This window comes from Dipodomys merriami, unplaced genomic scaffold, assembly GCF_024711535.1.
Source record: "Dipodomys merriami isolate MVZ:Mamm:240054 unplaced genomic scaffold, mDipMer1.0.p SCAF_69, whole genome shotgun sequence".
Classification (NCBI taxonomy): Eukaryota; Metazoa; Chordata; class Mammalia; order Rodentia; family Heteromyidae; genus Dipodomys; species Dipodomys merriami.
Window position 1 is genome coordinate 6,675,348 of NW_027206279.1, and position 15,345 is coordinate 6,690,692.

The following is a 15,345-nucleotide window of genomic DNA, read 5'->3' on the forward strand; positions in this document are numbered from 1 at the left end:
AGACCTACTTAGGGACTTGTTTCTTGGTGATAAACTTTATACAAATAGTGGTGTAAATCTAGAAAGCACTTAATGGAAAACGGCCTCCTTTAGGACATTCTTTTTTTTTTTTTTTTTTTTTTTTTTTGGGTCCGGTCGTGGAGCCTGAACTCGGCCTGGGCACTGTCCCTCAGCTCTTCATCTCAAGGCTAGCGCTCTACCACTTGAGTCACAGCGCCACTTCCGGCTTTTTTCTTTTTGCTTATGTGGTGCTGAGGAATCGAACCTAGGGCCTCGAGCATGCAAGGCAAGTGCTCTACCACTGAGCCACCTTCCCAGTCCCATCCTTTAGGACATTCTTAAACTGTAATCTGTAGCAAAAGGGACTCCTGGAGACTGGCTTAAGACTGTGTGGCTTCTATAGTTGTGCATTACGACTGCTCCTTCCCTTTGGGATTACCTAAGCTCATAAGCACTGAATAACACTGCAGTTATATTCTTGGAGTTGTCCAGCTTTTTGTTAGGTGACTTGCTAGTTCTCATTGAGGTGGGTAGAGATGAGCAGTAGCTTCTCAGTTTCTAACAGTACGTACTTTGGGGGTAAGGTGATTATAAATGTTTATATAAGCAGAAGTTGCCTTATAGATCCCCACTGTGCACAACTCAGCTGTATAACCCTACCTGATAGCCTTTTATTTAGGCATTCATAATAACTGTTAACTGAAAGTCTGTAGGGTTAAAAAATTAAGCTCACTCTTCCATGGTATTTAAATATTTATTTAAGTTTAAAAATAATCTTCATGGCACCAATGATTTTTATGCTAACTACATACTGCATATGTAGAAAAAAGTACATTGCTTTGAAGGAAAGTGTAACTTAGAGTTTTTGGCACACAAAGGTTAACAACTATATATTTTTAAATGAAACTAAGAAATTCACATTTGCAGGTAGTTTACCATTCACTGCTAAACAATGCAGTCTGTTGTTTTTCAATCAATTATTTCCTCTGCTAGATGCCACTCTGCAAACCATTGCTTTTTCTACAGCAAGATAAAACTAATTTCAAGGAAATGAGAGACAAAGAACACAGAAGAAGAAAGAAACAAACCATTAAAAACAGGAACAATTTAATGATGGGGAGATTAAAAAAAAAAGACTAGTCAACAAAGGAAGTTTGTTATTCCAGCACTATTTGAAAAGCAAATTGATGAAAAATTTTCTATCATATTTTCTGGGATAAGCCCTGGGAAAAAATAGCCTGGAAATTTCTGTCCAGCTGTTGAGGATGGTATGGACTACTGCACTGTTAGAAATCTAGACACGAGTAACACACCAGGCAATGGAAAACGGCCCCTCTCCAGTGTGGATATGCAAGGTCAGAGGTGGGCTATCACTCACTGCATAGAGACACCGTATTCTACAGACTGAGGTAGGAGCACTACACTAGAAGGTAATCTGCTATGTTGCATAAGACAGTAGAAATCCACGTTAACACCAGCCTGTCTCCTGACAGCCTTTCCATCTCTAGTTTACTTTTCCCTTGAGTCTGTGCTAAGTGAAGCCTTTGCTGTGTAGATGACAAGTGGCAGTGGCTAGTTGGTTTGAAGTGATCCCTAATCTCTATTAGGATCGCCCTCGGTTGTCTTGTCACTTGATGAGTACGTGTGTTTTTTAAAATTCTGTCCAAATCGTTGCTGGTATGGGAATGATCAGGTAGGCCCACTTGGAGCTTTAGAATTGCCACAGTTTAGTGTCCTGACACTTCATCTCGCTCACCTTGGTGTCAGACGTCTTAGCTGGTTGGTTGGTTGAGCACCCTGTGTACAAGCAGCCCCAGTGTCTCCACTGGGAAATGGTCCTGGGTCTTTCAAACATGCCGGGAACAGGAACAGAGCAGCGCCTCTTCCTGCTACATATTGGTCAGTTGACTTGTCTAGACCATGGCTGGCTGTTTTTCTGAAGTTCTGATAGAAGACAGCCATGATCTTTCACATGTGTGTCATCTGTGGCGATTTTTGTGCTATGACGACAGAGTTGTACAGTTGTGACCAAGTATGGTCTGCAAAACCAAAACGAGATATGATGATCTGGTACTTCCCAGTAAGAGTTTGCGGGCCTGTGGTCTAGATAAAAAGGGCGTCCTTCAAATTATACAAATCCCTTGTCCCTTTGTCTCCAAACTCTGATTTTTCTGTGACTGTGAGGGGAGATGAAATCTACACTTGACTCAGCCCAGCGTGTGAGCTGTCTAACATCCTAGCATGTCAGTAGCTCGTCTGCTGTCTTGTGGGTCCCAGGAGTATGTCCAGTGAGCATCCTTAAGTTCTCAGGTCCCAGGTGACTTAGAGATCTAGATCTCTCCCTGAGAGGAAACCAGGTCTGCGTGTGATAGGTTTTTAGAGGTGCAGAGCCTGGGTCTAGGGACTACACTCACCCTTGGTGTCACTCTGCAGCTGCAGGACTCCTGCAGCCCAGATGGCAGGTGCTTTGCTACAGCTTCCTTCCTGCTGCAGAGGAGGACCCTGGGGGGCAGCACTCCATAGCTCTGGGTTGGTCTTTGCCATACTCACGATCTTTTGTAGGCCTCTCTTAGCAATCTTACTACATCAGATTTCCTTGTCCCTTCCAAGGCTGTTTGTTTGTGGATCATGGAATTTTCTGGTGTTTTTTCTCAGGATCAGTTTCTGTCTTGCATCTTTTAGTTTATCAAGTTCTATTTTCTTAATCCGTAAAAGTAAAAACAAAATATGAGTAGATAGGAAAATAATATTCTTCTGTTAAAATATAAATCCAAGTAACCTTTCTGGGGGGAGGGAGTATCTACTGTGTACAAAATGAGCACTGCTGTCTGCATCTCATAGGTGCTCAGGTAGTGAGCGTGAAGTCTGGTAACTATACTTTGTCTAACCTTTGTGACTGTATTCTCTCTCTGGCACCACTGAATTCATTTAACACGCTAGGAGCCTGTAAAACTCTTCAGGAAAAAAAAAAATCATAGAAGTCCCAGTTCATTAAACAAAACTCTTGTCTACTGCCTGCTAGGCGCTAGTCTAAGGGGACAGACTTACCCCACCCCTGCTGCTGCTGCTGCTGCGGTAGCGGAGGTCCCTCTGCTCAGATTTGAAAAAACAAAAGGAAAAGAAAATCCAGCTCAGACCATCATAAGCAGCGACTTTCCCTTTAATCATTCTATGTGGACGTTTACTTTCTTAAAGGAGTTCTGTCTGGCAGGAAACCCTAAACAGTCCCCACCGTCCAGACCCCTGGAGTGCCCTGGCTGCGGTGCAAGCCCACTGGCCACCAGCAGCACCCGCAGGAAAGCTGCGGGGCCCATCGGGGCCCAGGGGAAACCGGCTCTCGTCTTCCCCTAGCGTCCCCTCTGCTCGGTGACACTACTGCAATAATCAGTAATAGTAAAATAAACCATTTTTATTTGGATACTTTCAAAATAATACACATCTATGAAAAATCAAAATTCAAAACCCAAAATTATCCTGCAAATCAAAAAGGATGAGATACAGAGTTGCTGAGCCTTCCTTGAAAGAACCTTGGAAGAAAGTGAGTTTTCCCGGTTGGGTTAATGGGGCACAAGCCTATCCTTTTCTTCTTCTGGGAAACAACCCTCCTAGGCTGCAGTGGACTTTTGAGTCATGAGAGAAGGGCTTGGTATATGTGCCGATGGTCCGCGATGGGTCCCATTGCTGGGAATGGTAGCCGGGCTCCCTGGTCCACCTGGCTAGTTATTGGGAGGAGTCATGCCTTCTCAGGTGTCAATGAGCAGGCTCACCACTGAGCGGATTTTGCAGGCAAACCATCGCCTGAGGGGACAAAAGTATTGATAGTGGAATTGTTCAAACTCGGGGGTCTGGCGGATATCGCGGAAAAAGGCAATGTCAAGGTCAGACTCGGTAAGGATGATCAGGAGGAGGAGCAAAACAAAGAGGAGTCCCATGGTCACAAGGAGCAAACGGAGGACACTTAAAACAAACTTATTCACCTGTTCCTCCTCTGGCCCGCCGTGCCCCTGGCACAGGGCCCTTAGCTCTCCTCCAAGGGCCTCCATCTCTGCAGCAGTCGGGGTGCTGGCCTCAGACTCCTTTTCCTCCTCAATGCTGCAGGTGGCCCCGTTGATCTGCCGGGACAGCAGCATCAGCTCCAGGCTGTGCTCGGCCACGGGGGTGGGCAGCATGCTGTCGGCAGGGCTGTAGGCCTCATCCGCAATCACGGCTACTCGCTCGTTGCTGTCTGCCCGGCTGCCTCTCACATGGGGCAGGAAGGTGTCCCCATGGGAAGAGGAACGCACAGGAGTAGAATGGGCGCTGTCGCGGAGGGACTCGAGGCCTAGAAAGGAAATAAAAGGCACCTGGTAGGCATGCTTCGCTGTCCAGCACCACTCACTCTTGTTTGAGTGCCTCTCGGCACAGCCCACCTGACTAGCAGACTCACAGGAAGTTTTTTTTTTGTTGTTGTTGTTTTTTTGGTCAGTTGTGGGGCCTGAACTCTGGGCCTGGGCGCTGTCCCTCAGCTCTTCAGCTCAAGGCTAGCGCTCTACCACTGAGCTGCAGCGCACTTTCGGCTTTTTCTGCTTATGTGGTGCTGAGGAATCGAACCCAGGGCCTCATGAATGCAAGGCAAGCACTCTACCACTGAGCCACCTTCCCAGCCCAGGAAGTCTGTTTTTTACTTATGGTTTTTGCCTTATAGACTGACTGCTTCTCCTGCCTTTCATGTCTAGGTCCTGGATTTTGCCCCAATTTAATTGGAAAGAGGATCTGACTCACAGAGGGTCACTAAAGCCCACCTTCTGAGAGGAACACCCTGAGAGACAGGAATGAGCTGTTTTGCTCAGTTAGACTGCATCAAGTACGGAGTGTTTATAATCGTTGGCACGAGCCTGTCTTCTTGTTGCTGTGGGGCTTGAACTCTGGGCCTGGGTGTTGTCCCTGAGCTCTTCTGCTCAAGGTGAGCGCTCTACCACTTGAGCTAAAGCGCCACTTCTGGTTTTCTGGTGGTTCATTGGAGATAAGAGTCTCACAGACTTTCCTCCCAATCTGGCTTTGAACTGTGAGTCCTGAGTAGCTAGGATGACAGGCGTGAGCGCCCGGCTGAGCCTGTCTTTTGGATATCTGCAGTTGCTGCCTCTTCAACCTCCCAGTTTGACTGTGCTGCACTGTGTAATGGTGGGGTTTTTCTGCTCTCCCCAAATCCTTCCTGATGGAGGAGGGGTGCAGTCTCGCTGGACAGCTTCCTCCAAAAGGATCCTGGTCTAGAGTAGACCAGCAGCTACTCTACCCTTTGTTGTCTTTGTTTGCCAGTCCTGGGGCTTGAACTCTTGGCCTGGACACTGTCCCTAAGCCTCTCTGTGCTCAAGGCTAGTGTTCGCCACTTGAGCCACAGCACCATTTCCGGCTTTTTCTGTGTATGTGGTGCTGAGGAATTGAACCCAGGGCCTCATGCATGCCAGGCAAGCGCTCTACCACTGAGCCACCTTCCCAGCCTGCTTCTGTACCTTTAGACACTTGAAGAGCACAGCAGTCTGAGAAGATACATGGGAAAGTGCAGGAGATTCTCTTACATTTGGTGGAGGGTCTGTTGACCCCTAAAACTACTTGTCTGTCTGGGACATTTCCTCTCAGGGATTGGGTTCTGGCAGGGAAACATAGGAGCTGGGCGTACCTTACCGTAGCTAAACAACTGTCACCCAGCCCAGTCTGTGGGCTGGTTCGCAGTCACGGTGTTCTCAAGGAACAGTTTTGTCAGGTGGAATGCCTGAGTTTTCTGTTTCTGGTCATCTTAGTGGTGCCTGACAGGCTCTCTGGACCTTGATAGCGATAAGAAGAGCCAGGCCCCTTGCTAAAGCTTTTGGGAGACCCTTTTGGTCCGGGACTGCTGCCCAGTCAAGGTCTGCCCTCCCCAGCCCGGGAGGGAGCTGTCGAGCTCAGAACTCGCTAGGAAGCCCAGAGGGGGCGGGGACCTTCTCGGCAACAGCTCTCATCTTGCTTGCCTCCCTTGTGGCTTGGCCTTGCACATCGAGGTAGCTTCACCAGCAACCTGCCAGAGCTCGCCTCAGCACCCGGGGGCACAGGTAAGGATTCTCTAGAGGACCTGGGAATCTGGGCATCAGTGAGGAGAGGCGGTGTGGCCCGCATGTGCTTTCCACCCCCTTACCGGATGCACACTGGTCACAGCACCAGCCTCTGTAGCAGAAGTTCCTCGGGACCTAGCAGTACGTCTTTGTCCTTATGCTAAAACCTCACATTTTTCTATGCTAGCTTACACTTCTTTTTCAGGGTGGGGAGGAGGGTAATCAGGAAAGTACTGGCGTTTGAACTCAGGGTTTCATACTTCCTAGACTAGCTCTCCAGCTGCGCTTTTTGTTCTGATTACTTTTGAGATAGGGTCCCTTTTTGCCTGCACTGGCCTGTGCTCCTCCTGTATCTGGGATGACAGGTATACACCGCCATGCCCAGCTTTTTCTGTTGAGATCTCGAACTTTTTTTTTGCCCAGCCTGACCTGAAACCACAGTCCTGATCTCAGCGTCCCAGCATGGACCAATGTGCGTATCTGTTGAGGTAGGGTCTTTATGAAGTCTTTTGCCCTGGTTGGCTTCAAATTGGTTCTCTTAACTCTGTGTCTCCAGGAGCTAGGATTATAGACATAAGCCACCCCTGGCTTAACCTTTTTCTTTTTTTTTTTCCTCTTCTGGTTCTGGGGCTTGAACTTAGGATCTAGGCACTGGCCCTGGGTTTCTTTTGCTCAAGGCTTGTGCTGTGCCACTTGTGCCACAGCTCTACTTTCAGCTTCTTTGGTGCTTAGTTGGAGATAGTCTAATGGGCTTTTCTGCCTGGACTGGCCTCGAACCACGATCCTCAGATCTCAGCCTCTTGAGTAGCTAGGGTTACAGGTGTGAGCCACCAGCGCCCGGGTTTGGCTTCACTTTTTAAAACACTTTTAACTTGTAACAGTTCTGTTAAATAGGGTGAGAGATTATAGTACTTTCCTGAGACCTTGGAATGTGTGTGGGTCAGTGACCACAAGGCCCTGGTTGTAGCCTCCTCCCGGCTTGCTTCCTGTTCCCTCACAAGGACATCTGACTGCCAGACCTCCCCAGATATGACCAGCTTTCCTGCCTGCGGCCACTTCAGTGCAGAGGTAGCGCGGTCTACAATGGGGTTCTAAGCTGGCTGGGGAAGGGCCGTGCAGACGCTAGGCCAGCCACATCCTAGCCAGTTGTTGTTTTCCAGTAAGAAGGCCTGTCCGTGGATATTAGTCCTCACCGCACATCCTTCTGCATCACGTTAGTCCTGAACAGCTCTCACACTGTGCCCTTTCCTGAAGCTGTTAGTGCGGGGTGGGTCGGGCGGGTGTGTGTCAAGGCTCTGGACTAAGTGGCACAGCAAAACGGGGAGGTCTCTTTTACCTTGGAGGCACTCGGGCTGATGGCCTTGCCCAGAGGTGGCTCCCAGGGGGCTCTCGGGCACGGCCATCAGGACCCTGCCCTGGAGCCGGGACCCCATCCTCAGGATGCGCACGCTCAGGGGCCGCAGGCAGTGGTTAGTCAGCCGGAGCTGCACCGGAACTCTGGTGTGGATCTTGATCAGACTCTTCCCCATGGTGGCCCAGGAGGGCAGACACCAAGTAGGCAGGCAGGGAAGGTATGGAGAGGAAATGGGTGAATAGCCCTGAAGACCAAGGATTGCCTCACTCAAAGCTGAGCAGTGTCTCCTCCCTGGAGGGAGAAGCCAGTGCCCCGAGCCTCACCGCGCAGGCTTTGTTATCAGGGCACGGGACTCAGTCAGAACCGCTTAGAGCCATAAAAAGTAATGCTTCCAGCCTGGACTCTCCCTGAGCTCCATATAAGGGCTGCCTCTCAAGAGGATGAGGGACAGAGTGTCCTGCAGATCTGGGATGTAAGGTCACAAAGACAGGCTCTAGCCAGGTCCCATGTGGCGTGGCTCACAGCGCTAGCTTCAGCTGCCAGAAGGCGGCTCAAGCTGGGAATGGAATGCGCCCTGGCCTCTGCCGGCTGCTCCGCTGCCCCTTGGGACAGATAGGACGCGTCCACCAGCCGCCTCACAGCATCAGGTCTGTCTGTGTGGATCACCTGTTCTTGGCATCCTCTACAGCAGACACGAGAGCCAAACAATTCAGTCTTTGTTTTTAAGGGTCCCTGGGTTTGCGAGGCTTTATTTAAACTGTAATCATGTGGTAGTGTCATTTTTTTTCTCTAGAGAGCAAATAGAGCTCTGGAAAAGTTGGATGGTTTCAACTATTGTCTCATGTAACAGGTGTGTGTCTTTCCACAAGTTTGACACTCCTGCACTGGTAAAACCATCAAACTGCTAAAAGCTTCTACTTTCCACATTCAACAAGAACTTCATGTCCCCGTCTGTCTGTCTGTCCGTCCTCACACTGCTGCCAGGCCAGCTCATGGTCCCCCAGGACGTGCGGAGCGTGGCTCTGGGCCTGGGATGTGGGTATGCAGAACAGCATACTGGGGACTGCCGAGCTGTGATGTACAATTGGGAAACTGAGGCTGGGATCTGGAGGAGGAAGTGCTCTGCTGGAGGAGTCTGTTTTCCTCAGCCCCTCCCTCCCGCCCCCTTCCTGGCATTTTGCCAGGGAAGGTGAAGCGTTGGGAGAAGGGAGCTGCTGCTGCTCTGGGCGAGGACGCTGGAGGAAGAGCCAAACCCAGGCGAGCGGGCAACTGCATCGCTGGTCTTGGAGGAACATGAGAACTCCTCTCCTGGCCTCCAGGCCATGTTGGCTAAATGCTACACGGCAGCTACTTGAGGTGAGTTATAGCCCCACCTAGACAGTCTTTCCTGTTACATCCTACGTCCACGCCAGCTTCCCTAAGGGTAATCTGCTGGCTTCAGCCTCAGGGTACAAGGCAAGAAGGGCCATAAAGAGGGAAGAAGTTAGGGGTCTCCTCAAGAGAGCGGAGATTCACTTCCCTGACCCGTATCCTCCCAGGAAGGGCGCTGCTCGGTACTCCAGCCCAGCGTGCGGGAGGAGAGGACTGCTTACAGCTCAGTGCAGCCTCCGCTGCTCCCCTGACAGCGAGCAGCAGAGGCAGCAGCGTGCCCAGAGAGAGCATGGCAGAGCTCCTTTTCAAACCTCAACTTCCAGGGCGCTCTCGCTGCCTGTGTAGTGAATGCTTTTTCAAGTACTTCAGTAATGAGCCTCCTTGCCACCTGTGAGTAGGCAAGGACGTGCCCCTGATTACACATGAAGTATTGAAGATACCCAAATGATGAAGGTAGTGCTGTAGCAGGTTTGTGGTGATCATCTTAGTCAAGCCTTTAGCAGGGAGTTACATATCCACCGGCTCAGCCGCTACCAGGTGGTTTACTGCCAAGAGCAACTTTTTTTTTGTGGGTCATGGGGCTTGGACGCTGTCCCTCAGCTCTTCAGCTCAAGGCGAGCGCTCTACCACTTGAGCCACAGCGCCACTTCCGGTTATCTAGTGGTTTATTAGAGATAAGAGTCTCAGGGACTTTCCTGCCCGGGCTGGCTTTGAACCCCAATCCTCAGATCTCAGCTTCCTGAGTAGCTAGGATTACAGGTGTGAGCCACCTGCGCCTGGCTTAAGAGCAACTCTTAACAGGACTGACTAGCCAGAGACTAGAGGTGACTAGCCTTAGCTCTTGGGGTGTTTAGCTTAGTGTAAATACACAGATCCTTTCTACCTTTTTAACCCCACCCCCACCCCCCCCCCGCCCGCCCGCCAAGAGATGCAAGAATAGGAGTGTTGGAACATTCTGGACTTGTGATAGTGCTAAGGAATTTTCTTTTTTGGGTCCCGTTGTCGGGCCTGAACTCTGGGCCTGGGCGCTGTCCCTCAGCTCAAGGCGAGCGCTCTACTGCTTGAGCTCCAGCTCCACTTCCTAGTGGTAAGGAATTTTGAGAGCAACAGCACACAGTTTCTCCAACTGGCAGACAGGGTGGAGGCAGCTATAGCTGTCTATGCGCGCCCCCCCCCCCCCTTCATTCAGCCTATGGGTACTGGTCGTATCTACAAAGTGAGTGGAGAAAGCTTCATGGAAAGCCATTTTAGAACTGTGCGGGCCATGGCAGACCCCACATATATGCATCTACCCCCCCCCCCCCAAATCCACCTGCCATCCTGGCTCGCCGTGCACTGGGTGCGCGGCCTTCACCCTACACCCGGCTGGTGTTCTCATCGATCTGGACCTCACATCCCAGAAACAGCTGCTGTCTTGAAAGCGAATCAGCTTCACTTGGTCCCTCAGAGGCGCGCAGGGTCCTCACTCAGCGCAGGCTTACCTTCCATGATGGAGATGTGCACAGCTCTTCTTCGAGTCCTGGGGACACTGCTCAGCCGAGGGCCATGGGTGATAGAGGGGCAGCTCCGGCTGGGAACCATCCCCGCCCTGAGGTTAAAGGAAAGAGAATGTCACTCACTCTGCACCGGCAAAGGCCATAGTGGCTTCGAGAACTGCTTGGCTGTATTAAGTTTAGGTCTAAAAACAGTTCAGTACCTTCTCTACTTCTGGCCCGTGGGTCCCAGTCAGAGACTGCTTCAAACTTCTTTCCCTCATCTTCCCGATCCACCTGACCTTTCCCTGAGGGTGGCACCGGTGTCACGGGTCTTGGGGCAGGAGTGTGGGAGTGAGCAGTGCTCCAGAAAATGTGCTCCAAGACCGACGGGACAGCCTCCTCACCAGGAGTAATGCTCTCTGGGAGAAGCAGAGGATGGCTGATCCTCCCCTCTGAGCCTTTTTAGGTTCTACAATATGGGCTTTTCTGGAGATTTGTGACTTGTGGATATACATGAGACGTGGATCCTTGAATTATTATTTTTTTGTTGATCATGGGGCCTGGGCGCTGTCCCTCAGCTCAAGGCTAGTACTCTACCACTTGAGCTACAGCGCCACTTCCCACTTGAGCTACAGCGCCACTTCCCCTTTAACTATTTTTGACCCAGTGTGGCTCTGAGGCTTTCCCTAAAAGCTCCTGTAATGACTGATTCAAGGATGATGAAGTACTACTGCTGTGTCACACCTTCAGGTCTGTGATCAATACCAAGATGATGGCAGGGCGGAAGAGAATCTTAGGGATGCATACTTGGAAGTGTGCACTCCCTTATTTTCTGTCCTAAGTCCATGTCCCCCATTCCTCCAGCTGACCAGGTTTCTGAGCTGGAAGAGGTTTTGGGGGAAGACCTTGGCAACTTACCTGTGTATCTCTGGTGGCTCCCGTTTGATCTTGGCACTTGACTCCATGACTTCCTTTGCCACTCGGCCACTACAAGTAGCATAAAAAAAAAAAAAAAAAACAAAACCGGAATACAGTGAGACAGCATTCCAACCCTGGGTCCTTCTCCAAGATCTGAGATGGCTTTGGCTGAGTCTAGAAGTGGCCTGTGTGGCTTTCTCAGTGGGAAGGGCTTGCCTGCTGGGGTTGAGTTCTCAAATACCATGCCAGTCTATCTTCGCCCTCTCTGTTTCTGGAGTCCCCGGCATCTTTCTTTCCTATTTAGGGATGGTCCAGCATGTCCCAATAAATTGCCAGAAACAAAAGCAAAACAGGGATTCGAAAAGATCCACTCTTAAGGTCTTGCTGTTGTAAGGAAGAGACATATCTAAAACCCTGCAGACAAAACACCTGTACTAATATATGCTAACTAAAGTGAAGCAACTTGTAGGGAAGGCAAGGCATAGCAAAAGGATTAGAAGACAGGAATTTTCCCAAGATAGCCACCTTCCCCCACCTCTCTCCCTTGAGTGAGTGCGGTCCAGAAAATGATCTGCAAATAGATCCATAATGGCTACTTACTGTCACTATTTACCTGTATCGGAACCGGCTCCCTTTAAAGAATAAATTGCTGCTGGACACTGTGCGGACTTGGCTTGACTTCTCCAGCCTGCAGCAAGGCAAAGTCCAGTGTGACAGATGGCCTCGAACACACGCCAGGGCAGCCCGTGCCCGGCTCTAACTTGCTGCGCTCACAGTTTGGGGAAATAAGTGCCGCCCATCCACTCAGCAGTGTGGCCCCAACCTCAGTCTTATCTAGAAGATTGCGGAGCTGGGACTGTTGGACCTCAGGCATCCCTTCTGCTCTGGGCATTGGATGCTTCGTGTCTGTGGCTTGGTGATGGTGGATGAAGAGGGCCGGGGCTGCCCTTCAGTTCCCCCTCCCCGTTCTCACAATAAAGACTCACAAGTCCCGCAGAGCGTAACTTTGATAAAAATGGCATCATTTTGTTCAATTGTATTTAGCATTGCTTTCAACTGTAGGCAGTGGGGTGGCGACCGTGGGGATTCAGCTGTCCCTGACTTAGCTTAGAGATGGATGCTCAGGCAGCGCTGCCCAGAGCTCTCCCAGCGCCTGCCTCAGCTGCGCACCACATCGAGGAGCCCCTGTGGGCCTGAAACCTTTGCCACGAGCAGGCAGTATCTATGGAGCCTTCCCCCAATCCACAGGCAGCATCCCCTCACTCTCTGGGCGTCCTGCTGGAGCTGTTGTTCTGGCTCTCCAGGTCTTTGGCTCCACAGAGACAGCTTGATTCGAATTGGACACTCACTGGCTTTTTCTGACCCGAGCTTTACCCACAAACAACCAATTACTCTGCCACAAGGGATTGTTTGAGAATATCTCAAGGCAGACCTCTTAGAAACTTAGCAGAATCCCAGTCCCGCACTTTCGTCTCTGCACCAACTGGGGGGCGCAAAGGCCCGGGAAGGGGTCCGGCTTTTACTAGGAAGCCAGCTCAGCTCCACGTCTCTGTTCACAGTCAAGGCTGCCTGCCCACCTGTCTCTGAAAGCAGCCCCGTGGCTTTGCCTCTGACGGGCGGTGCCTATCAACTACCCGTGTCCACTCACTTGTAGAAGGCTTGGTTCTCAATTCCACATTTCCAGAGATGCTTGCAGGCTTCTGGAGTTGGAGCAAAATATGTGAGAATAATTTTCTTCTCCTGCAAGAAATTCCACATGGAATGAGCTCAATGTAGACGGGGAGGCGCAGGGCACCGAGCCCTGAGCTGCCGGCGCTCTGGGTAGCTGGCTAGCGGGAACGGAAGTTCTGAAGGACCCCGGGGGAACAACCCGTTCGGTGTGTTAACCTCCCACCTGGGGGGTTTCTACCCGTCAGTCTCCGCTGGCACAAGAAGAGCCAGGAAAGCCCTTGGTAGGAAGTGGCACTTCCTTCTGGGATTGCCATGTGACAGAAAAGGATGGTGTGTGGACCATCTCTCCTGAAGTCTCAGATGGAAACTGTTCTTTTCACCTAGATCTTTAGCTGTGCATGCAGGGGGCTTTTTAGCTCCAGCCGTAACTGCCTCCCTTAAGCCCTGAAGAGAAGGAAGACAGCAACTCACCTCTTTCTGACTTACATATAAATAAAAGGTCTTCCCTTCAAATTTCAGCTTGGTCACCTCATTCCTAGAAGCACAAAGAGAACCTGCGTCACCTGGCGTGCGGGCCGCTGGCGCACAGCTCAGTCTTGTAGATGCACAGCCCACCCGACTGGAAGGGGCTCCAGGCACAGACACAATTTTTTTTTTAGCCAAAATCAGAAGTGAAACAAGACAGCAGCCTGAGAGAACGGTTGTTGGAAAAGTTCAATCCACAGTTTTCTGGTCAATCACACTATAACGATAGGGTGACAGGAGGATTTCGGGCTCATCAACAGTGGCTGTAAAAGGGAAACGTTTGCATGGAAGTGAGTCTAGGTGGGGCGTCTGGGGGGTCATTTCGGGATTTGGTTCATAACAGGTGCATTATCTGGATGGGATTGTGAAACGTAAGATGCCACAGGTAGCTGATGAGGCCAAAGTTCAAGATAGAGCAAATAATGGAATACAACGCAACCAGGTTCTGAGGGAGCTGAGCCTTTTGGGTGACTGCCACTGGATGGAGAATGCAGTTGAATGCAGACAGATGTCAAACAATCTCAGGGAGGGCGGGGCAACATACCAAAGAGAGAGAACAGATTACATGGAACAGTCATGCAGCGTACTGACCAGGAAAGGGGCTTAGGGGTTATTGTAGAAAAATCCTTGAAGCCACCAGCCCAGTGAATGGCTGCAGTAAAAGAGGCAAACAGGATACCGGGGTACGTCACCCGCGGGACAGACACAGATTAGAAGAAGTGACATGGTTACTGTACATGGCATGGCCTAAGCCTCACCTCCACTTACTGCTCTCAGCCTTGGTTACATTCACACAATGCAAAAGTCCCTGGGCCTTCACTGGACATCCCCAAGAGCCAGAAGACTCACTCTCAGCACCAGTGACTCCACTTCCTGTCTGTGCCCAACATGGCTGCTCTCTGGTGCCCCGAGGCCCTCTCCTCCCCAACTGGAATTCTTTTTTTTCTGCCTGAGCCCCAGGAAGGTCTGGTGACCCAGATCCGCTTCTAAGCTTCGGCCTCCATGTTAATTCTAGGGACAATTCCTCAATCTGATGATGTAGTAGAAAGGGAATAAGAACCGGTACCCAATGTTCTCCAGAACAAAATTCAGGGGGAGAGAATGGAATCATTTGTTCACTGTGGGCCCAGAAAGCATGGCTGGGTCAGGGTGACGGTTCACAATCCGTGACTTCCACCAGCCATCCTGTTCTCTGCCTGTTGGATTCCTTCTGTTTCTGTCCATCAGCCAATCATGAACCTCACACAGCACTCTGAAAATCCGGTGGTGTATGTGTAGACAGGTACAGGTCATTTAGGCTCTCAGAAGCAAGGCAAGAAATGAAACACTTATCTTTGGAAAGTGAGGCTGTGCGTGCTTCTATTACAAAGAAGTCCTAAAGAAGTGTTAGTGTCAGGAACAGCGAGGGGAGCCTGGTGGCTTCTAGGATAATTTAGGGATTGTAAGTGATGGAGGTTTCTAGCTTGTCATGCTTTGTAACCAGGACTTCAGGAGACAACTACTACCCCAGTCAGAATGTGGCCTTCTAAGCCAGATGCTGGAGGCTCACACCTATAATTCTTGCTACTCAGGATGTTGAGCTCTGATTATCATGGTTCAAAGCCAGCCTGGGGAGTAAAGTCTGTGAGACTCTTATCTCCAGTTAACCACTAAAGAACAGGAAGTAGGGGTATGACTCAAGTGGTAGAGTGCTAGCCTTGAGCACAAAAGCTCAAAGACAGCACCCATGCCTTGAATCAAGCCCTATACTGGCACCAGGCAGCAAAAGGGTCTCTGTCCAAATGTCAGTGACCTGGAGTCTGTCCTAGCCATTCAGCAGAATGGACCCCAAATAGAACAAAGTGGGGGCAGGAGAAGAAGCGGTTCAGAGTAGCTGTGGCTAAGGCAGTGGCTGGGTAAAAACACCTGTCTATAGGTAAGAGAGTGAATAGGGGAGGGGAGGGGGTGGGGATGTGACTCCTCCAGG

The 15,345-nt window shown here is 50.5% G+C and overlaps 1 protein-coding gene across 5 annotated transcripts in view; it reads right to left on the reverse strand.

Moving 5' to 3' along the window:
- Positions 1 to 1,090: 1,090 nt before the first annotated feature.
- The window catches only part of Frmd5 (FERM domain containing 5), a 234,309-nt gene continuing 220,054 nt past the window's right edge, over positions 1,091 to 15,345 (reverse strand). For 3 of the 5 annotated variants that reach the window (XM_070005986.1, XM_070005989.1, XM_070005988.1), the window contains exons 9-14: positions 13,326 to 13,389; positions 12,832 to 12,923; positions 11,797 to 11,871; positions 11,184 to 11,252; positions 10,272 to 10,378; positions 1,091 to 4,321 (exon numbers count right to left, since the gene is read on the reverse strand). In XM_070005986.1, coding sequence (XP_069862087.1) covers positions 3,744 to 4,321; positions 10,272 to 10,378; positions 11,184 to 11,252; positions 11,797 to 11,871; positions 12,832 to 12,923; positions 13,326 to 13,389 — 985 coding nt within the window. In that variant the 3' untranslated portion in view covers positions 1,091 to 3,743. The remainder of the gene's footprint in view (positions 4,322 to 10,271; positions 10,379 to 11,183; positions 11,253 to 11,796; positions 11,872 to 12,831; positions 12,924 to 13,325; positions 13,390 to 15,345) is intronic. The other 2 variants (XM_070005990.1, XM_070005987.1) reach the window with 2 other exon arrangements.